Source organism: Manacus candei, unplaced genomic scaffold, assembly GCF_025592945.1.
Source record: "Manacus candei isolate 608988 ecotype Guabito, Panama unplaced genomic scaffold, ASM2559294v1 h1tg000046l, whole genome shotgun sequence".
Taxonomy (NCBI): domain Eukaryota; kingdom Metazoa; phylum Chordata; class Aves; order Passeriformes; family Pipridae; genus Manacus; species Manacus candei.
The window spans coordinates 3,722,223-3,746,355 of record NW_026138094.1 but is presented as its reverse complement, the minus strand read 5'-3'; the positions used below and the strand labels follow the sequence as shown (position 1 = coordinate 3,746,355).

General features: G+C 35.7%; 1 protein-coding gene across 5 annotated transcripts in view; it reads left to right on the top strand.

The window, feature by feature from the left end:
* Window positions 1–23,290, top strand: part of UNC13C (unc-13 homolog C) — a 176,185-nt gene extending 152,895 nt beyond the window's left edge. For all 5 annotated transcript variants that reach the window (XM_051797190.1, XM_051797187.1, XM_051797188.1 and 2 more), the window contains 6 exons: window positions 919–975; window positions 2,050–2,130; window positions 5,773–5,920; window positions 19,942–20,034; window positions 20,778–20,937; window positions 21,889–23,290. In XM_051797190.1, coding sequence (XP_051653150.1) covers window positions 919–975; window positions 2,050–2,130; window positions 5,773–5,920; window positions 19,942–20,034; window positions 20,778–20,937; window positions 21,889–22,174 — 825 coding nt within the window. In that variant the 3' untranslated portion in view covers window positions 22,175–23,290. The remainder of the gene's footprint in view (window positions 1–918; window positions 976–2,049; window positions 2,131–5,772; window positions 5,921–19,941; window positions 20,035–20,777; window positions 20,938–21,888) is intronic.
* Window positions 23,291–24,133: the final 843 nt, after the last annotated feature.

Here is a 24,133-nt window from a genome sequence, read left to right as displayed (position 1 = left end):
ATTTTTTAATTTTCATATTTATCTTACCATTCTCACTAATAAATAAATAATGAAGATTTAAGCTGCAGTTTTATATTACATCTTCTTCAATTGAAGGATATAGAAGCAAGGTTATTTCTGGAAACTGAAACCTATTGGTACAGAAAGACTGATGAAAAATTAGTCCAACATAAGTTGGATGAACCTTTTTGTCTGAAATCTTGTTATTCAGAACTATGTCTTGCTGAACTGCCAAGTAACTACACTAATAATTATATTATTTGGAGTAACTGTGATAAAAGATGTGAGCATGGAATTACAGTAGGATTCTGTTTGTCTGAGACAAAAATGTAGGTATCAGCCTTTGGTGTCATGCCAGGAGTTTGCTATTGTAAAATATTGCTTTCTTTTTTTTTTAAAAAAAAGGCTTTGTCTTAACAGTCCACCTTTCCTCTGAGTGTTATTCAACTGAGATTTCACTGTAGGCAGTCATGCTTCTGCAGGTTCCTCGGGGCTGCTCACTTCCCAGGATGATTGTTTATTTTAGCATAATGCCTGAGAGCTGTGGTCATACACAAATATCTCACTGACACTCTGTGTGAAAGCAATCACAGCCTCAGCTTAAAATATTAAACACAAAATGAGATAGCAGAAAGGAGGACACGAAACCACTATCAGCAGAATGTGCAATATTTGTTTCAAGTGCAGGATCCTGGAGGGAATCGTGCTGAGGAATTCAACTACTTGGCCTTATCAGCTGAGGGAAAATGTGTCTCACGTGTAATTGAAACTTTTATTTAGCTTTGCAAAACACTGTTTTTGCAAAACCCTTTGCAAAACACTTTTGGCTGATGTCCTGGCAGACAATAAGATCATGTTGACATAAAAAGCAAATGCGCCGTAGTGAGTCTGTTTCCTTAATTTTCAATGTGATTACAGGGGCCCCAGATGATATTCAGTGCAGCCAAAGATCTTGGACAACTGTCAAAACTCAAGGTAATGGAGCCAGATGAAGCTGTGAATGGCTTGAGCTAATGAAAAAAAATAGATGGATAATTAGTCGTTGTGAGGCCAAACCTCAGGCCTCGTTCTTATTTACTGTAATAAGATTGAATATGGCAGTAACTACTCGAAGGTGAATAATGGTTTTACAGTTTCATCAAAACCCAATTATGAATAAATGACTGATTACTTATATGGTAAGTGATCACTAGATGGGTCAAGAAGATATCATTCCCATATTGCAAAACTAGGCTTTAAAAGTATGAAACATCACCAAAAAAAATATGGGATCTTTATGTTACCTCCTGGAACCAGTTCTAAAAAGCTCTAAGGTGAGAAAGCTATTAATTTTCTTTCTGTGCACTATTTATGGTGTGCATTGAAACATAGTATTTACCTCTGCAATAAACTCTTCAGCAGTACAGTGCTGGAGTCCACTTGATGGAGAGCTGAGATGTTTGATACTGATGTCAGTTGTTTGCCAATTAATTTTGCCATTAGGACTTCAGATTTGTGCAGATATGTGACAACTTGTGCTTCTATGAATAATTGTTTGGTTTGCTAGAGGAGTTAAAATGTTACATAAGTCACTGGTGCTTACATTAGACAAAGATTTCACAGGAGTGCATCACTTTATGACTCTTTAACGTATTCTGACAGGAGCCCCTTCTTTAAAAAAAAACATGAGGCATTAACAAAGATTAGTTAAACTCTCATGTGTATTAATAAGAGTAATAATTTCTGTATCATCTAATTATTTGAACTTCAATTTTAACCTCTCCCCTACTCCCTAGAACAGAGAAATAACACATCCTAGGAAAATATATAAAGCTATGCAGATAGCATATTAAACAGTGGATCTTTTCCCCTGCAGTCCATATTTTTAAGAAACAACAAGACTGCTCTAAGTTATAATTTTTTGTAAAAGAAATCTGAAGTTGAATTAATGCCTGTTAATCATATGTCCTTGGAGGGCATTTGGCAGATTTTTTTGTGTATTTGTTTTTCTAAGAAAAAGCCACAATAGTTTCCTTTCAAAACCAATTGCAGTCTTCACTTGCTTTGCAGGACCATGTGATTCGAGAGGAAGCCAAAAGCCTGACCCTGAGGCAATGTGCAATAATGGAAGTAGCATTGGTTACTATAAAGGTACAGCTTTATGTGTTTTTTTCTTCTGTGCTGGAATGACCAAGAACATGACTGACAGTTTTTTTGATTAAAAAAAAACTAGAGACTTTCAAGCAGTCTTCACAGATTGGGTTTCTAAAGTCAAAAGAAGCCATTAAGGAATATCATTTAATGTATTTATCAGTGTTTCTCACACTGGCCTGTATCATTCCTTGGTGTAACTTAAAAGCAATCAGTTACTAGAATAACAGCGTGTTTTTCTGTCTGCTGTGAAGAGACAGCACATCAGGAAGGTAAGGAGACAGCTACTAAGTATAAAGTTGAAGATATAAATACGAGGAAATACTTAGGATCAAGTCTTGAGCAACAAAATAGAGTCTCAAAAGACAAGAAAAAAGCATCAGAGGGCTGCCCAATTGCATTTTTTTGATTTGCAGTGGAATTGGCATTTCTTTCAGAAATAAAAATAATCTTTGGGGATTACTAATGTTGTGGAAACATAAATGGAACAAAATGTTGAAGTACTGCATGCTCCCAAATTAAGCCATGTGAAATCTGTTCATTATGTGAATCTATTTTCCGTTGTTCTAAACACATGAAAGTTGCGAAAAATCTAAACTCTAACCTTACCTGAGTTTCCAGCACTTAAAGAGACAGAGATAGGTATTGATCATTTTACTAAAGAAAAAGTCCAGAAAAGGAGGGAATGGTTAAATAGGGGAAAACCTTTATTAACTCAATATTCTTATCTTTGTGTGCTATAAAACTGAGCTAAATAATGCTTTCTGAGAAACCTCTTTTCAAATGGTAAGGCAATGACATGGCATTATAACTGCCTACTGTACTTGGAACCTGATATGGCAAAATCTTTGCTTTCCAAAATACCAAGCAAATAACCTTGACTATGCAGAAATAAGGCATACACTGGTAGGAAGTGAAAGACAAACTTTGTGAGTTACCTCAAGAAAAAAAGACTGCTCTGTTGATTTAGGAATGCAGTTCATAAATTTAATGATCAAAATATAGAATGTTTTTGGTAGTGCTAAGTAAATATGATTTGTTTAAAAGCAAAAAACAAGGCTGCCCAAATAAGAATAGAAGAATGGTAAAAATGGCATATGGTAAGTGTTCAGAAATTAAGTACATGATTACGGTAAGGAAAGGTATTGCAGGGAGGAGTATGTCCGTACTTGCAGACTTTATTATTTTTTCTTTCATTTAATTCACTGAGAAACAATTATCATTTAATAGTTGATGGTGTAATTAAGGCTTCAAAGAATATAAAATAAAGGAATCATTTTTTTGTCTTAAATATATATAGCATATCATGAGGTTTTATATTATGTAAAAAGAACTGTAGCAATATATATATATATAAATTTTTTATCTTAATTTGCAATTTACTATTAGGAGAAGTGGCTTTCTGGCCTCAGTTATCTCAAACTGAATTCTCTCTGCTGTCTCATTATCTCAGCCCAGAGAATATGTATATTGATAATATTGTCCTAGTTTCCATTGTGCACCCAGAGGCTCTCTGCAGAGTGACACCCACACCCAAAAGGGCTTGTGTGACATTTGTCAAGTTTTGGCTGAGACTGCAGTGGCTCCTGCATTGATTTCCATATACTTGACATCTGCCCCTTTCATTTGTCACTGAGCCCTTCAAACCTTTTGTGTCACCTACAAACCTTGAAACCCCTCAGACAGGAACACGAGGAGCAGGTGAATTATTTTGAGGTTTCCATCTCTCAGGAGCAGGATATCAGCCATCCAGCTGAATCTGTAAAACCCTGTTTACTCGTTATTTTTCTATATTTGGTTCCATACAGTAATGATATGTTCACATTACTGGTTTTGCTTGCAAAGTTTACCATTTATGGGCAAAAGCAAAGCAATGTAAAAACTCAGGAAGATGATAAGGGTCAGGTGTCCTTGTTTCTTTAATTATCTGTTAGCTTTCATGGAGCTTTTAGCCATTTGCAGATAACATTTTACTGGGAGACAGAACTTTATAAAAATCACAGTGATTGTCACAATAGCAAGAAATATTAACAGCTTTTAACACTTGCTTATAAATTGATTATAATCCTTAGTGAAATCATGGCTACACTTTTAAGCAATTAAGACAAGAGAGATTTCTTTGGGATATATAGTATGAAATAATTTGCTAGGAAAGACATAAATTTTATGTAAGTATGCAATGATGAGAAGATAGAGGTGATTTAGTCAGAACCATTTAAGCTGACACTAAGTGCCCCCATAGTGATAGAGAATATATAAAACTTTGCAGCCTGATGATTTCAAATCCTGTTTTGCTGCTACAGATATTTTTTTGCCTATCATGACCAGCATCCTTCAACGCAGAAATGTAAATAATAACTGTTATGAAAAGTACATTTATGTTTCATCTCCTGCAAAATCTTGAGAATCAGAAGGTGAAATGTGTACACTAAATACAAAGGGACTGTGGGTCTGCACTGTCCACATAAGTTTAGGATACAGCATTTAGTGGATATATATGTATGTAGAGAGTGTATATTGCATATATTCCTCTGGCAACGCTCCAAAAAGGCAGCCAGAAGATTCTGCTTACAGTCCCCAGCACTCCCTGTACAGGGTGGACCATGTCATAAAGTAGTCACAGTGTGTTCCTGAAAAACATTGTTTGTTTTTACTAATTAGCCGTTAATGGGAGCTTTACTGATCTTGAGACCTAGAGCTGTAACGTAGATTGCAAAATGCTTTGCAAGGTGTTTGAACAAAATGAGTGTATGTAGCACATTTATCTTTTCATTGGAGCTTAAGTGCATTAATTCATCAATGACTGTCTAGCCTGAAATTTTAGGAAAAATTCTTCGTTGAGGGAGGAAGAAGAGAAGAATCTGTCCTAAGTTTTCTGAAGTCAGCTTTGGGACTGAAAAGGGACTATAATATGTTTTTATATTCAGTTTACATATATTTTATATAAATATAGTTTACAGCATGGCATCAAAGTGGTAAACATGTTTTGTTCCAAATCTAGTAGATCAGTAGTCATTTTCTCTTTTAGGTATTTCTGCTAATATCTATTTATCTATATATATGTGTTTGTTTGGGTATTTTTAATGAAAGAAGGGGGGAGCACTCAAGGGACAAGTGGGACAGCAAAAGGAGCAGGGCTGTCTTGTTAGGCCTTGCTGCCCAGCTGGCAGTGACCTCTACACAGGTGCAGCTGCTTGCAAATGGAAGAACTGCCCCATCTTAGGGGCAAAAAGCAATATATTCTTCACTTGTGCTTGTAAATATGCTTTGATTTGAAAGTTTGATGTTTGGGGTTTTTTTAGATAAAGAATTTAAACTGATTCCACTCTCTGCAACCTAAAGGAATGCTGCAAATATTTATCCAGTTTTGGTAGAGAAGTACTTCCAATCTGGAGGACCAAAATTAAAATCTTGTATTTTTTTCTTCCCCCAACACTTATTTTTTTTTACTCTGGTAGAGAAGCTCTGTAGCAGAGATAATGGCAGTTATCTCAAATGCTTTAGTCATAAATCCAGCTACACATGCCTGCTGTTATTTCTAAAAGTTCGCTTAAGAATTTTACTTAAAATTGTACGTCTGCAACTGAGGACTTTCTCAGATAACTTTCCTCTATGAACAACCATATTTGCTTTTCATTTTAGCAATACTTCCATGCTGGAGGGAGTGGGCTGAAAAAGAATTTCCTGGAAAAGAGCCCAGACCTACAGTCCCTCAAATACGCTCTGAGCCTTTACACACAAACTACGGACGCCTTGATAAAGAAGTTTATAAACACTCAGACTTCTCAAAGTAAGTGACCTATAGGGGACATAAAAAGTACATCAGATTATCTTTTAAGTGTTTTAAATGATTGATTGCCAGTCATGTTCTCCACACACTGTTGTATTTTAGAGGTTATTGTCACAAATGGTGGTGTTATCCCACATCCAATGCTGTTGCCAATGGATGGAGCTTTTCTGAGGGCAGTTCCTTTAGTGAGCTGTCACTTCCCAGGGAGCACAGGTGCCAGAGCTCTGTGTGAACACTGAACATCAGGGTTATTTGTAGGAGCATTCCACACACAGCCAGGGTTGTGGAGGCCATTCCAGAGTGCACGTTATAACTGCAGAAACAGTAAATTCATCGAGTGCATTGGCAGCTCTAGATAACTTCGGAGCTGGAGGATATTAATTACTAATCACAGATAACTGCAGAGGGTTAAAACCCTTAGGAGGTTTCCTTTTGTGATTAAGGACAATAAATTATGAGCAACATGCCCTTAATGTAGCACACTGATTCCATGTTACAGAATCCACATTTCTCCTTTTAGCAGTTCATCTTGGATTCAAAAGAATTAGAAGGTTTCTGTAGGTTAAAATACACCATTATTTTCCCTGTCTAGATTTTTTTCTCTGTGTGCATTTCAGAATTCAGATTCAAAGCCACTCTGCTAAAAATGGCACATATTTTTTTTTATGCCTGCTATTCAAAATTCAAATTTTTGATACTTTCCCAAAAGTAAACCAAGGCAGGGAACGTGCAAGAGCGTGGTATTAGATATACTTTGAATCTGGACATCAGTAACACCCGAAGCCACTTTTTCCTACTTGAGAATTTTGGTGTAGGGCACTAAAAAAATTGAAGTACAAATTTCTCTTCATTTAAAATACACATGCAATTCATTAATGGTTTATTTCAGGAGAGGACTTTCTGTGGTTTCAAAAAGAGGACAAGAGTTCACGGTTATACTTTAAGGCAAAGAGTCCTTCTATTTTCAAAAGTAGGTCTTATGGATCTAGGACAGCACATTCAGGAACTGCTTTTATATAGCTAATGTGCACCATATTCCAAGCTGAATGTTTCCTTTATTCTAGAAACTGCAAATTTTTGCACAATAGTAATCTTCACTAGATTTCTTTTGAAGGAAATGGGCATTTGTAAAAATGGCCTGTCTGGTCTGCCATTTAGTATATTTGGGGAAGAATACAATTTGCTGATCTATGATAAATTAGTAATACAATTTGCTGATCTATAATAAATCACCCTGCTCATAAGAATCAGAAGAGTTTTAATTTGACAGTTAAGCTGGAAATCAGTTGTTTTTACTTCTAAAGTACAGGATGTTACTCACAGTATAAAAGCCATGAAACGTGAGTTTTGCAGTTTGCCCCAAGATTAATTCCAAGGAATGATTTCCTAAGCTATTTCTGTATTAAACTGAGGATATCTCTGTTAATAATTCATATATTACAAGCGAGAAAATTGCTGTAAAACTCTAATATGTAGGGAATAGATTCTTTTTTCCTCTCTCTCAAAAAAAAAAAAAGAGATTAACAATATGGATTTAGGCAGAAAATTGTGATTTACTAGTATATTTTGCTTTTCTTTATACCTTTATATTCTATATACCTTGATACCTTTATTGTAACTTCAGGAGCAAAAAATTATCTGGGCTGTAGCCATAAGTAAAGATCTTTTATAAATCCTGAACAGCAAAATTGAATTTTCTGATTTTCATTGGGATTTCAGCCTGAGGTCTGTGTTCATTTCTGTGCACACATTAGCAGGCCTCTATTTGCACACCAGTATTGTCAGAAATGTAGCCACTGGGAACAAAGTTAAGGAGAAGTGACTCATAGCTTTTCATTATCCTTTAATGTCTAATTTAAAAGAATTAAATCCTCATCTATTATGACCTCCAGCCTCACAGCTGTAGCTGTATCATTGGCATTTAGTTCAAATGACCCTCTTTACAAAGCAGAAACTTTCTTTGGAGTATAACTGGACTTAAATTTGCCCTCATATTTGTGCACATTTCCAATCCATAATCAATAGATAGTTGGATGTAATTAAACTCAAAGCAATGGGAAAAAAAGGAATATTTTAAATAAAAAGAAAATAGCATATTGAATAATAACTGTGACTAGAAAAAAGTGGATGCTAGTTTTTCCTCTAATGACTATTGGAATCAGACAACAATCAGGCTTACTCAACCACAGGTGAAAATACTTTTTCACTTACCATGATTAAGCTGCAGTTTTTCTAAGAAATTTATTTAATTGGTGTGAGAAGGGGGAGTTAACGTCGCACACACAAAGCATAAGGTTGGATTCTGTGATTCCATGATAATAGCTCTGTAAAAGTGTATGTTATGGCCCTTGATACATCCTGTATTCATGTAGATGCAGGATCAAGTTCAGTAGGAATAACCACATTATCCAAGACTGTGATTTGCACCATTTCTAAGAAGGATGACTGCTTGAACCAACATTTCCATTCCCAGCCTTTGTGCCTACACATTCCTAAAGAACTTCTTGGCAACAAAGCAATTTGCATAGACAATATTAATAAAACCATTCCTAACTTTTAAAATGATGATTTAGGGATTCAGAGTTTTTCCTGTGGCAATTTAACTACACTAAATATTTGAAAGCTAAACTCTTACTGCCTTTTTCAAATACATCATGAGACTACATCATTATGGACATATGCTTTAAAAGCAAGTTATCACACAGACAGGAATGAGGAAATAAACTTCTGTAATCTTACTCTGATGACTTTTCCTCTTCAAAGCACCACCACAGACTGTTTTCAAAGCAGACAAGTGTTTGAATAAGTAAATGGCAATGCTGAGCACATAAGCCAGCAGTAACTGTTTCAGTAACTGAAAATATTGGGGGTTTTTTTTTGCTTTTCTTTTTTCTCCATATAAAGATTTGTCATGGCTCAAGATCTTTTTCAACTGTAACAATTCTATACTGCAGAAAGTTGTAAATTTAATGCTCACGCAGCCTGTGAAAACAAATCTGTAACCACACTATGAGAATTATTTATCAGACAACATTTTTCTGTTATCTTTAAAGTTCATACAGACAGTAGAGGTACCAGATTAGCACACTTAGTGACAGTTTAAATTCTGTCATATGCTATCATATTAAAAACCTAGATTTCTTCCTGGCACAAAAGGAGAGAGAGGTTTCTCTTCAATTGCATCCCTACTGCTATCCCAAATCTGCCACACACTTTCAACTTGTTTGTTTGGAAATTACACACTGCAGAAACTCTGATCTTTATAGATTTAAAGTTGGTATCAATAGGGGGACTTTCATCTCTAATTGTCCCTTAGTATAAAAATTTCCAGAAAAATAAGAAAAACCTGCTAGCACTTGTCCTGTTTTGATACCAACCCACAGACGGAAAACACGCAGAGCAGCATTGCATTCTCTTTGGCAAATAAATTAGCAGTACTTTTTGGTAGGAAAACTTTTGTAATACTACATAGGATGAATCATAAACTGCTAATGAATTTCGTTCTACCTGTCTGAATTTCACATTTAACATTACCCAGGAGGTAGTCAGGTGATGCTGCAGTGCCTGTTGTAAGCGCATTCTTCTGGATCAGTGTTTTCTTCTTATTCAACCATACACTGGTGCTAATGCTGCCAAGAACCAGTTCATGGAGCAGGTCACTTTTGGAGTCTTTAAAATGGACACTGATATACACCTCAAGGATTTTTAAAAACCTGAAGGCAGTTTAGTGAAGAGAACTGCATTTCAAAGCCTGAGTGATCAGTATTTAACACACTCTGTGGTCATTGATACCTCTGCAAAGAGCATATAAAACACAGCCAAGTGAGAATCTTGTGGAACAAGTATACCATTACCAAGTAGATCACCTGAGGTTCAGATCTCAAACTGATCTTCCTTCCTCTGGACTTCTGTCAGCTGTAAATCATCACTATTAGATTGAACAGTAATAACAACAAACATGTAAAACTGGGTGGTTCTTTCTCTAAATTCAGCTGCAGGATAATATGCTTGCATAAATTCAGTCTATAATATGGATTGTTTTCAAAATCTTTTGTAACCAAACAATTGTTTGTGCATCCTGTACTTTGTGCCAAGAATGAATCGATTGTAAAATAGTAGCACACTGCCAAGCCTGACCTGTAAAGCCCAGCTCAGGTGCAGGAACTGGGGGTTCAGTGCTGGATGGCCAGAACACACCATGGCTGGGTAACAGGTGGAAAGCAGCCAGCAAAACAGCCCAGAGTATCAGGGAAAGCTCCAAGCCTTCTGCAAACGACAATATATTTTGTATATTGATGTATTTATTCAAGTTATCAACCTACAACAGCTCTAGACAAAATGGTCAAATCTCAGTTCAGGCAGGATAAGCTAATTTTAAGTGAACTTGAGCTAAATTCAATGACATTCTCACAATGAAGGCAAAACTATAGAAACCAAAGGGCAAACTCCTACTGTATTTCTGTATTTCAGAAGAGAGGGAACAGACTCAGAATGCTGAAGTAAAACTACATCCATAGCTACCAGCCTATTGTATAAACTTTCCTACTCTGTGGTGTATTTGCCTCACCATTACTCAAAGCTGAGATCAGAACTGCAGAAGTTTCTCTAAAATAATTCCTAAAAAACCAGAGAGGCAGTCATCTTTTTACTGAATTAATAACTTTCACCTCTTAAACTACTTAATTTAAAGGCTATCAAAATTAAAATGAGATTTATGCCTGTAGTTAAGAAAGTGCCTTAAATCTTCAGTAATTTCATAAACTCTGTGTTGTGAATATTTACATTTGGTTAGCATAAACTCTAATAACACTGGAACAAATATTATTTTAGCTTTAGCAATGTACATAAAAAGGCAGCACCTCAAACACAGTGTCCTGAATTAGTTCTCATTTATTAGCACTAATTTCTCCAAAGTAAGTAACACTGTTGCATCAAAAATGGTTACTTATTGGAAATAGAGAAATATTTTTTCTTATAAATTTACAGCAGCTTAGCTTGGTTTTATAAACCTCATTAGAGAATGCTACTGTTATTGCAAGATAAATGACAGTAATAGGTAGTGGCAGGACTGCAATGTATTTTTTAGCTTGACTTTAAATCATTTGTATTACTTAAGCAGAAAAATCAATATTCATCTCACAACACAGAGCTCATACTGCAATCCCTACTTGTGTGTTTACAAGGCTGCAGAAAAGGCTTTGCTCTCACATCAGCTGGTCTGTATCAGATTTCTTCATTCTTGAGACAGACAACTGAAAGGCAAAAGGGGAAGATGCATCTGAAAACAAGAAAATATAATAAGCATATTTACCTAATGAATTGAGTATCTCTAACAGGAGCTCCACACTCGTCTTGTGAAGTCACCGACACAGGGAAGGAAGGTACACAAACAAAACTGAAGAGAAATTCTTTGCAACTGCCAAGTCAAAATTCATTTCTGTGTTCCTTTGCAACCTGTAATGGTACAAGGCAAAGCAGAACCTCAATACCTTTTTAAATATATGGAATCACATTAAAATAATAAACTGCTAGTTAACTATAGTTTAGGCAAGTAGATAGATGACATCAGATTAAAGAAAATAAAAACTGTTTAGCAGCTCTTATAAGTGCAAAAAGAAAGAAAGATTTGTTTCTGCTTTTGCTTGTCAAAACTGTTTTACAATCAACTGTCATGTTTTGAAAGCTATACTTGTATTCTATCAGGAAATTCAAGTCCTGCAGTTCTCTCATAACCTATACTTCAGAGAGAATTTAACTCAAGAAATAATCCCTGCTTCATCCACTGTAGTTTCAAATTGAGGTCAGAATCGTGTGTTACACAACCTTATTTCATGAAAGAAAAAAGCCAGACCTGCATTACGAGCTGCAGGAAGCAGTGCACAATTGCAAGCTCTGTATAGGAACAAACAGCAGGAAATATAACAATGAAGAAACTTGTAGAATTACAACTAGTAGAAATATTCTAGTGTATGCTGATAACAAAATAAATGCATTCAGAATAGTGGTAGAAAACAAATACTTTTAAAGTTCACATATAGAAAACCAGATTGTTGGTAAAGCAGAAGATCTTTACAAAATATTCACCTAAGAGGCTGTTACATTAGGAAATGTCTGGTTGTTCCTTAAATGTCACAGTAAAGCACCTAAATTAGAAACAAGTTGTATATCAGTTCCCTCTAAGTCTTCAAGAAAATAAACACAAGCTACAGATATCCATCAATTATATGTCATTAATTTTTAAAAATAACTTCTTATTAGTATCAGTGGAGCATTCAATACACATATAAATCTCTTAAGAGGCCTGTATGTTGCCTGGTTAAAATGCTGGACAGAACACACACATACATATACATGAGGGATGCTGCCAGTTGGATACACTCCTCCCAGATCAGAGCTGCCTCATCCGTGTTTCTCGCCACACGGGCAGAGCAGCAGCTCCACAGAAGGGAAGGTCACGGTGGAGCTGTTCAGTTCCAGCCCTTGCTGTGTAAAACATGGCAGAGATGAAGGGAAAGGCCTTAACTGGGTTTCCACTCTGACACTCAAACCAGTACTTTCTGCTAACACTGTAATATTCTACTTTTATATTATGCTCTCTGAATGCCTTGAATCGCTCTGTCTGACACCACAGAAATTCCAGTAGGAGAGGCTGTATTTTGATAGTGTGGCTTTGTACAGTTGTAGAGAGAGGCTTACAGATGCTGCCGAATCCCCTGTCAGCCTTAATTCCGTCACACCAAGCGATCCGTAAGAGAAATTACTTCCGTTTTCTAATCAAATACAAACCTTCTAAATCTTTTCAATCTTTTCATGGCAGCCTGGTGAATAAATGGTTGCTGAAGTCAGCCTTCAAGAAACTGGACTTGGTTCTCAGAATCCCCCAAAACAAACAGTTATCAACCATTTGTACAGCAACCTTTTAAAGCAAAGCACATGTTACAGTTAGTGTGGTTATCACAATAAAATCAGGTTTCCTTCATCATTTCCTTTTCTCTTAACATTTCAGCTTTAACTTACTCTTTGTATTAAGTGGAAATGTTAAAAATGCTCTCAAGATTTTCCTCTAAATCACAGAGTCTCAGGATCCTGTGAAAAACAACTCGATGAGTCACTCTAATCTTTTATCTTCTAATAAATTAGTAGATGAACGCCAGACAAATATATGTATTTTATTGGCATCATCAATCAAAAGATGACAGATGCTTGTCTGAATAAAAGTGCTCATTTCATAGCTTGTGTAATTCCTGGAGCATTGGGCACTGTGAAAGCTCGAATATTTGTTCAGCTTTTTCCTTCTTAGATCCTGTATGGAAAATAAGGTCAAAGCATAGGTCCAGTGTTTAAATAAACCGCTTTATGCTGAAGCAGCTAGTGAGCAAATGGGGTAGGGTAGGACAGGGTTACCACAGGCAACATTGCCAGGTCAGCTGCTTTTACTGCCTGGCTCACAGTGCTCAGTGAGCTTTTCTAAGTCTTGGGTAATAAAATCATGTCATCCATGATGATTTGTTTACAGGTAGTTGTTTTTCTTCAGAGCTAGATTTCTAATTCTCAGAGAGGTAAAGAATGTCTTGAAATCCTGAACCCTAAAAGCTGGAGTAAAAAAAAAAAAAAAAAGGGAAACAAATATAAGCCTCCACAGATGTAGAAACTTAATACAATCATACAAACTGTTCCAAACTCTAGCTTATTGTCTTTGACTACTTTGGGGCAAAAACACTGCTAGTTACCACTTGCAATAACTTTATGAGTGACTGGATGAGAAAAGGAGAAAGCCAAGAAACTACCAAAGTCTAGGAAGACAGTCTTTAAAAGAACATCCAGCCCCAGAACTATAAAATACAAGAAGCCATAGACATTAGAAGGAGGCAGTGTAGATATACAGAGACTAAGTGTAAAGTAAAGGCTGAAAAAAATCAGTAAGCATTAATCACCTTCATTTAGTGAGAAAGTTGGGGAAATCAGAGACCTCAAATAAATAGTGCAGAAAAGAACAATGTGAGTAGCCTACCATCAATTATAGATCCATGCCAGCTGGAAGGAGAGAAATACCAAATACCAACATGGTAACCTTGGCAAATTATAAAATTCCAAGATCAACAAAAGACAAAAAATCCCATTTTTTTTTAAATCTCATTTTACATTATTATTATATAAGCACTGATTAGTTCAGTAAAAAACACATTAGTATTTAAAGTCAGATGGGTGCTTGGTAAATATTAGACCCCTTTGCTTTTTAATGAAGCACTTCTTTTGCATAAAGTAAATTATTTAATTCATGTGTACCTTCTCAACCTAGGGGTCATTTTAGCCCTTCAGTAATTGTAAGGAACCATGAATGTATGGAAAATGAGAAGATAATTGTGTGAAGAAAAAAAAATATAGTAAATATAAGTAAAGGACTTCTGACAATTTTTACATATTCAATAAATTCGGACATTTCATGCTTTTCTTTCAAAGCAAATAATAGATTATTACATTGTAATAAATGCAGATAGAATAAAAGCCTTTCAAATATCTGTTTTCAAGCACCTGAGACCAGATGCTGGTCTCTTTTGGACACTGTGTCAACTGTTTAGTAAGTTCCAGCTTCCAGAAATGGAATCAATTCCTTCCTCAGACATATGTAACTTCTCACATTAGGAGAGGGATACAGTACATTCTTGACTTCTCTGGGACCTGGGCTGAGAAAGACCATGAATTTCAGGTTTTGGACACACGCTGCTGGTTTGGGTGACAAAGTTCAACCTTTATTTTTCTACCGAATTTCCACAAGCCTCCAGTTTTGACTCCATCTCCTTGTCCCATACACATACTCTCTCTCTTATATATATACTCTGACAACTTAACCATATACTTAAGGCTCAACAGATCTATAAACTTGGCAGAAGGTAGAGGAAAAAAAACAATCTACTTCGTTAACTAATAAGATTTGGTTTTTTTTAATAAAACAGAACTTTTGTACAAAACACGATTTCCCAAACAAATCCTATGAGCTTTATGTATGTAATGCAAGTTTGAGGAAAGGTCAGAGAGACAAAGATTATCTGCATATTGCCCTCGTAAACATTTGGGAAGAAAAGTGCATTTTTTAAAATATGGCTGTATAGTTAGAATTGTCCTTGCTAGCACCAATAAACAAGATTGGGCGCTGCATAGACCACAAACACTTCATCAATTAATGCTTCTGGAATATAGCATTAAAAAAAAAAATTAAAAGAAAAAAGATAAGGAAAAGGAATTAAATCTGTGTTATTGAAAGGTGTAATTGTTATTAGATGAAACAAAAATAACATGTCCGCATGTGAAGAATGACAAAAACACTCCATTATTCTTCTCTTTTGCTACTAGATAACTTTGCAGTAGAAAAAGAATTCTTGTTTTGCAAGCATGTCCTCACTCTCCAAGACACACAATTTGCTGCTGTCTTTTATCATTTACGTTGTGAGAAACACACTCTCAAATAAAGCCTTCTCTAGATTTAAGGACTTATGTGAGCCTACCAACAGGAAGATGAATATCAAAAGATCTGAAAGCTGTTTCAAATGAAAGAATTGCTATCATAAGATAATACATAAGGCAGATGATGTTCCATATCATGAAATGATACGTTAGTAATTATGTACAAGCTCAGCACAATCATTACCTCGGCTTCTCAGGTTCCTTTTTTCACTCTCATTGAGGTCCATGCTGCATACCAATGCTCCCTGTAGCCTCCAAACCTAACTACTCTTAATATTTTCTAGTATTTTTTAAGAACTTGTGAAAGCATCCCAGTTTCCATGCCTCAACTTCCAGAACAGCTGAAAAGTACCTTCCACCAGATGTACTGCTTCTCCTATTTCAAGGCCTGAAATTCTGTTCTTAAATTTTATGCTAGTTCATCCTCTGTGAATTCCATTTATTTCTGCTGGGGTCTTTTATCATGCAAACCTAGAACTTATTTTCCAAAGTACTCCTCATTTGAAAACTTCTTGCTGCTAAAGGATCAAGGAGGACAAAGGAACCCTTCCACAGTAATGTACTTTTGTGCACAATCACAGATTGATTCACTAGAATTCTCTTTAGCAGGAATATCATCCTAGAAAATACAGGGAGATTCTGTTTTATTTTTACATTTTTCCCCTGCATTTTCTGCTGTTTTATCTACCAGAGTCCACAACAGTCCACAAGTTCACACTTCTCCAAAGGTACCTACAAAGGAATAGAAGGCAGGGGAGTTTGTTTCTCTGTGCATGTGTAACCAATATGATTATCATGACTAAGAAGTATTTGGCTTGGTCCTTGGTCCAAAATGTCTGTCTTCTGTCAAAATCCTTAAGGCTATAACAGCCATCACTTTGATGACATTCCAGGTGCTAAATAAGGAGGAATCAAAGCCTGACTTTTTGGACTTTTTGTTACCTGAGGAGCAAGCATCTTTGGCTAGAGGAGATTATTTTTCCTTTACAGTTTGTTTGCTGCAAAAGAGTAACTGCACTTTAAATGTAGCTGGTCACTTTAAGAAGCATCTATGAGAGGATGCTGTATTTTGAATCACATGAATATCCTAACAAATTAATTGTAAAACAGAGATTAGAGTGCAAGCAGCAATAGTTAAATGTGCATAAGGTTTTCAAAGGAGAATTATTTATAAGTTTGTTAATCTTTGAATATTACAGCACTAAAGGAAGAAAAGTGCAGTCATTCTCTGCAGTGCAGGGCTAGATATTTACTGTCAGTTAAACTGGCTTATTAGATGTGGTAGGATAAATGGACCTTTCTATAGTGCAATCAGAATCACTAATTCCTGCTGTGACTTCACAAGAACTGGTAGCAAGAAAGAAAACAAAACCCAGCAGAAATAGGCAGATCAGAGACTTTAAAATGAGGTGCCACAGTTCTTGAACACCAAGAAGAGCCGCCCTAAGCAAATATTGAATGTCCTAAAATTGTATCTCTAGTTTGCTCTGCAGGTCAGAAAGAGAGAGAAAGGTGGATGGGGTGGTCACCGAAAGAAATCAAGTTTATATTCTAGACTCCACTAGAAATTGTCTCTGCTGGCTGAGACATTCTGCTGCAGGAGGTTTCCTCATTAATATTGAATGTAGGATCATTTTAATGTCAGCTGCTTTCAGTATAAAACCATGGGATGTTTTGCACAGATTTCTTTATAACCATATCGAGCAGAACTGTGCACACAGGGCTAATCCCACCATATATTTGTGGTACTGCTTAGAGCAGTGTTGTGAATTATGGTCTACTAGGAAAAGGAATGGGAGATCAGTTAGAAGACCTTTGCAAGAATATACTTTGCATAAGTTAATAAAAAAGTTGGAGAAAGAGAACAAGCCTTATCTTACAGATTCATAGATTTTTGTTTTGGTAAAATCATACATGGCATTAGAGGTTAACACAGCACACTCCACTATTACCATCATCCACAGGCTGCTGCCTAAGCTATCTAATAAAAATGCTAATTGTTTTCTTTTACAACACTCCTGATTTCTGCTGATGGGGGTTTGGTTTGGGGTTTTTTTAAGCTAGAGGCTAAAACAAGTAATTTGCACTGGCTGGTATTTTCAGTGATATTCAGGATCAGCCTAACTCACCTTCCACTGCACTCAGAAGTGAATTATTATTAATTGTGATTGAGACAGAGTTCAAGAACTTCTCATTCTCTCAGCATGTTCAGTTTATCCGGCACATTCAGTGTCCCTAAGATTTAAGTGTTGCAGATTCCTAGTTCTTTTCTCCTGTCCAGCTTGGCATTGAGAGCTTTTTAATCAGAACAAAAGATTAAAAACTGAAGAGTTACAGTATATTCAACTCAAACTTCAGAGCTGAAGGAAGGCTATCCATGGAATAAAGAGCATTGCTCGTAAAAATGTTCACCACCACAAAAAGAACTCATTACGTTTGAATTCCATGCACTATGTAACAATTTGAAAAGGTGGGATTTCACAAGACAGACTAATGCTCCAGGACCTCCAGTCTCTACTCTCTTTGATTTACTTTACAGCATCACAAAGCCAACAAGAATACCCTATAGATAAATATGTATTATGTATAGTACTGGGGTTCTACCCTGGATGAGCTGCCTTCTGAATTATAGGTGTTGTCTTCATTTAATCCACAAAAATGTAAGGGAAGGCTTTTTCACACAAGTCAGCACCGTGGATTAAATGTAACTCCATTAAAAACATGCTTCTCACAGATACATGGCCTAAGGACACTGTTTGCAAGAGAAAAGAAAATCAGGGTTAAATTTATGACCTTGACCAAAGAGAGTTCCCTTTTTCTTCCCAAATAAAAGTAAATTTTACTGTAGTTGGGTAATACTTTTGTTTACCCTTTTAAATAAAGCCATTCTACTAATTTTGTTTAGCTTTTCTAGTCCATTTGATTCCTAAATTTTTATATAAGTTCTTTTAAAAAATTATTTATTGTGATCAAGATGAAGAATGGTTCACCATCCTAAAGATTCTGTATGGTGCAGCTTTAAGTAATTATGCAAATACAAAAGTAAACTTAATTGTTGTCATAGAAACCAAACTGCTTGTCATTAAAAATCTGATATCTAATAAATTGCCTTTTTCCATTTTGGTCCAAACCCTCTACCTTTTACTGAAATACATCTAACAGCAACATTTGTACAGGTACTCTGCAATTCAGAAGTGGCAGCTATAACTACATTAAGATATTGACGCTGTATATTTTTACTAAAACACTGTTGGCTATGTTCCAAAAGTGGATTTATTACAATTCCAAGCCAAACTCACTTGAAAGCTGGAAAATGCAGAAAAATATTCAAGGTTCTGAGCACGTTAAATGATTACTGAATTTCCATGTTTTGATTTATCAGGAAAAAAAAAAAACAAATTTGTTCTCTGAAGCAGTAACACTTGGGGTAAGAGTATTTAATTGGCTTTGCAATGTTCATCCAGCGTAGACAGTGTAATTACAGATCACTCCAACACAATGAATAAAAAGCACTGTGGAACCCCTTTCTAGGAAGCCACTGACAAGGAAATCAAGAAGGAAAAAGAAAAAAAAAAACAAACAAACTATGTATGATAAAGGAACAAAAAATATTCTGGGTATAAATTAATTTGTGGGGGGAAATCATTTCCCCCTTTATTATTACATAAGACACTCTTCTCCCTAACCTTTCCTTAATTCCTGTATGAACTGCTGGAAAACGTCTAAAGGTGTGTTTGATTCTCCTCACAAACAGATTGATGGGGAACCAGTGGTTAAGGAATTTCTGCATAAATAGAAAGCAGACAGAGTCATTCCTCTGCTACCCACAGAAATAGTAGCCTTATAAAGGGGCAGTAATTTGCTTTAGTCTGTGGTTTGCAGAGATTACACTGGGGCACAAGTGCAGCTCACTGAATTCAACACTGAGAGTCATCCAAGCAAAGAACAAGTAAACACATCCAATTTTGTTTATGTTGTACTGTTCTAATCTGACTTTTCAATACATACTGAGAATTCTTTTAAAGAATCTTTCTGTGCAAGTTGACTTAGAACCTCTGTTGGTACTCCAAAGCAAAAATTTTAAAAATTAAAGTTTCTGGTTCCTCTGCCATCCCTTCAACCTTCCTCTTTTTTATTTTAAGCCTCTCTGTCTTTGCTACTGCAGAACTTTAATACCTTGCTGAGACATAACCCCCGGAAAAAGATTAATCAATAACAATGCAGAAGTAACTTTCCAAATGCATACTATCAATAAGATTTTTGGGGTGCACATGGAAACAAAGTTTGACAAAACTTTTGCATTTCAAGATACAACCACATCTGATGACAACAAAAATGGAAAGTTCCAGATGAACAGGATATTTTATTTTATTGAGGCACTTTACACAAACATTTGCAATTGCCAGCTACTTTTGTGGCAAAATCACTTATGAATCTGTAACTGATTCACACCTAAATGTAAAACATGTCAGAAACATCTTTTTTTGACAGAAAACACCACTCAACTTCCACTATTTCTCTTGAAGCCAGATGTGCTAACCTATTAATTATTGTTTCAGCTCAAACTGCTAATAATTCTGTGGGTGAGATATCTATACAGGTGGATGTCTCCACACATCCTGGAACTGGGGAGCATAAAGTCACTGTAAAAGGTAAGTTTCCAGCAGCTACCTTTAAAAAGAAAACAAGAACAAAGAGCAAACCCCCCAAGCACTACCTCCTAAGTAAAACGTACCAATAATAAAACAACAAATGTTATGTATTGCAGTACTCGTGAAGCTGTGAGTATGCTTCAGGTGATTGGGAATGTACTTTTCCCTTTCTCAACATCAGCAGAAGTCCAGATTATGCACTTAAGTACTGTCTGTGCTTCTCTGTGTAGACAGTTAAAATTTAAGTTATAAAGCTGGAGCTGTAATGTGTCAAAATATCCTCTGTATTGCTTGCATATCATTTAACTCTCTAAAATCTGCAGCAAAGCTGGGTGGTGAATGACTGCACTAAGTATTAAGAATTTGCCTTTTTAACAAAATGTCTTTGTTCTGCACAACCTGAATTTCAGAGAGAAACCCAGTATCACTGAGATTAGTATAAGCTGTTTTTTTAATTACAGTGAAGGTAGCAGGCAAAAAAAAAAAAAAAAAAAAAAAAAAAGGTAAATGTAAAGGATTTGTAAAACATACGTTTGTGTTTGATACTGTTGAGCTCAAAAGTAGTCAGACATCTTTACTTGGCAGCAAACAGGCAAATCTCCTCCTGGGCTTGCCAGGTATTGGTATCCTGTAGGAAAGCTCTCAGGTCACCTTTTGTTGGCTATACAAAGTCATGGAGGGTAATTAATTGGAACTCTTCCAATGGAATTTTATTTAACTTTGTTTCTTTCCTTTCTTTGTAGTTGTGGCAATCAATAATCTAAACTGGCAAACAACAGCCATGTTCCGGCCATTTGTGGAGGTTTGCATGTTAGGTCCTAAACTAAGTGACAAGAAAAGAAAACATGGAACCAAGACGAAGAGCAACACCTGGTCACCAAAATACAATGAAACTTTTCAATTGTAAGTCTCTTTTGTCTGCTAATTAAGTATTTTGTGCAAATTTTTGCAGTTAAATCAGTAAGAACATAAAAACCCATCCTAAGGCTGCTGTACACATCAAAATCCATAGGTATAGACACCACTTCAAAATTATTTACTAATTTGTATCTTAGTTTTATATGAAGATGAATGGCAGCCACTAAGCTCTCAGTCTTGAAAAAGCTGGTTAAAATGTATAATTCATTTCCCTATAGAGGAATAACTGGTTTTATACCTCGGAATCCATTGGCCTCAGTAGTTATTTGGACTGAAGCATTGATTATTACTGCTACATATCTGGGGCTTTAGGACTGTAGAGCTATCTAAATATGTAAAGAGTTGCACATTGTTACCAGTACTGTTTATCTAATGCTGTTATAATTTAATCCTTAAAACTGTTAGAAACTTTCACCTAACCTGGAGTTTTAAATTTAGTACTTCTCACAGCACTTCTCAATGTTTACTCCTCCTCCCCTTTTTTAAGTGAGAACAATTTATTTTCATCCTCTTATCCTTCAGCCCTGACTGGGAATGAGTTCAATCACTGTGTCTGACCACAAAGCTACTTTTGATGTTTGTTGCCAGTGATTTTCTTTATATTTTTTGCAGTTGATTTAAAGTTGAGGTGCTGACAGTTGTAGAACTAGTTGAATATTTTATGTGCTTTCTAGGGAAAGGTAACTGCCTATTTCAGACATTGAACAAAATTCTCTATTCCTGTTCAGATCAGTGGGAACAGAAGCTACATCACCAGTAGCATCTGAAAAGTTAACTGTGTGGGAAGTTTAAAACTATTTGTTGCAACAAAATGGAACTACGAAATTAAACTACCACTATCACTTTAATTTTTCCAAGATTTCTACAGTGAATTCATTCCTTGGGGGAATTAAACTGAACTCCTTGTTCTAAATTCACATTTTTTCATCCCCACAGCACGCTGAGTAACGAAGATAAGCCAGGAGCCTACGAACTTCACCTCTCAGTGAAAGATTACTGCTTTGCTCGGGAGGACCGAATCATCGGCATGACGGTCATTCAGCTGCAAAGCATCGCCGAGAAAGGGAGCTGTGCCTCCTGGTACCCCCTGCTGAGAAACATCTCTGTGGACGAGACTGGGCTCACCATCCTTAGAATACTTTCTCAGAGGAACAATGATGAAGTTGCTAAAGAGTTTGTAAGGCTTAAAACAGAAACAAGATCTGCTGAAGAAACGGCCTAAAATCCCCAAGTAATGCAAGATTGTCGCCGCCAGAACATAGATACAATGCTGTTGTCTGAATAGTGCATGCATGTGCAAATCTGTGGGAATGTTTAACTAACTATGTTTTCAGTGTTTGCCAGTACTTATGTACTATATTTGCAAGGTATGTCAAGGAGCTGTATATCTTTTATACATATTTTGGTCTTTGGTAAAGTAATTGTTCCAATGAAGTGCCAAAACTAAGAGTAAATGTTTCATCATATCTTTTGAAATGCTGATTTCACCTCATCACAATTCCTTTATTTTTTAACATTTATTAATAAATAATTAGCTTTTTTAATTGATTAATAGATTGTCTCTGTTAAATTACTGTGTTGCTTATTCTAAATTAAGTTACCTCCTTTACCATTATTTTAAAAATGAGGTACCTAGTTTTCTTCAAACTGTCATTTTATGCAAGCCTCATTTTAGGTGTCTTACTGATAACTTTTTCTATCATTACTACAGATGCAGTTACTTATAGAAAGTGTTTGTAATTTTATAATTACCAATATAAAGTAATGATTTTTGCATAAAAACTGAAAAAGGATGGAAATATTTTATGCTAATCTCTTTTCCAACCTTTCATAAATATCACTGTGAAGAAATGCTGTTTAAGCAGGTCCTCAAGAAGCTGTGCTTACCAGAGTTTGTTACTGATGTTTGATATCTTGAGATAACTTTGTTCTTCAAAACTGCCATGGTAATATCATATTTGTATTAAAAGAGTAAGTCAGTATCTGTAGAACAGACTGCTGTACAGTACAGTATATGTGCTTTTAAAAAGTCATTTTTTAAATGATATGGTACTGTACAAGGGTTGGTAGTTTGGGATATGTAATGTTGGTTTGTGGTTTGTTTCTAGAAATTGTTTATGAAAAGAAAAGATGCCGTGAGCATTTTCACTCAGAGTTATAACGTTGCTTTACATACTTAGCTGTAACATCAGTTAAGTGCTTTATTTCTTTAATTTTTTTTTAGAAATGTTCAACAGTTTGTACTTATGCAACATTACTATGTATTGCACTAAAGCAAACTCTGTGTCCTGTAAATATATTTAGTGAGGAATTGTAAAATAAAGTATGCAGAAACTGCTTTCTAGTTTTGTCATTTGATATTATTTATGTAACTATTGGGTTTATCTGCATGTGAAGCCCATGCAGTGGGCTTACTATATAACTTTATAATATATTAAAGTAAGATTTGCACTGTCTAGCATCTGGCTGTTTTATAAGTGTAAGATTTGACATTTCAGTATCCTAAAAAATACAATAAATTAGGTATACATATATATATATAATATAATGTTGTGCAATAATACACATAATGTTCTGTAATGATACAGATTTGTCATTGCTTTTGGTCACAAGTGGTTCTAGTTACACAGGTTGGGGTTTTCAGCTTTGCTTAGGGAAGAAATAACTAAGAGAAAGGAAGGACATGTAGCTGGAATGTTGATGCCAGCCTTCTAAAAATGCAGTGCCTGACTCCACACAGGTAATCCAGATTCTTTCCAGGAGACCCTTTTGGGAGATATTTAGATGAGATTTTAAGGATGTCTTTCAATACCCTCAATCCTCTTGCTTGAATAGTAAAAAGTAGATTTGTCATAAGTGTATTTAGACATTTAGAGAAAATCTGCACAGCCTTTAGAGAGTTAACAACGCTCCACTAAGATCATATCAGGGTGGGCTGGACCCAAGTTATCTTGTTAGTGCATATCCTGCTGAGAAGCATTGCAGAACATGGCAGAGGGACATCTTGGTGGGGACATTCTTTAAGTCACGACTTAACAAAACCACTTTTCCATGTGAAAAGTTAGGCTGATAATTAAACATTATATAATGTAAGCATCAATGTAGACATTAAGCGACTTCTTAAACAATTCAGGTTTTGTAACTTTAATAGGTGTGGCACCAGTAACTTCAAACAAATTAA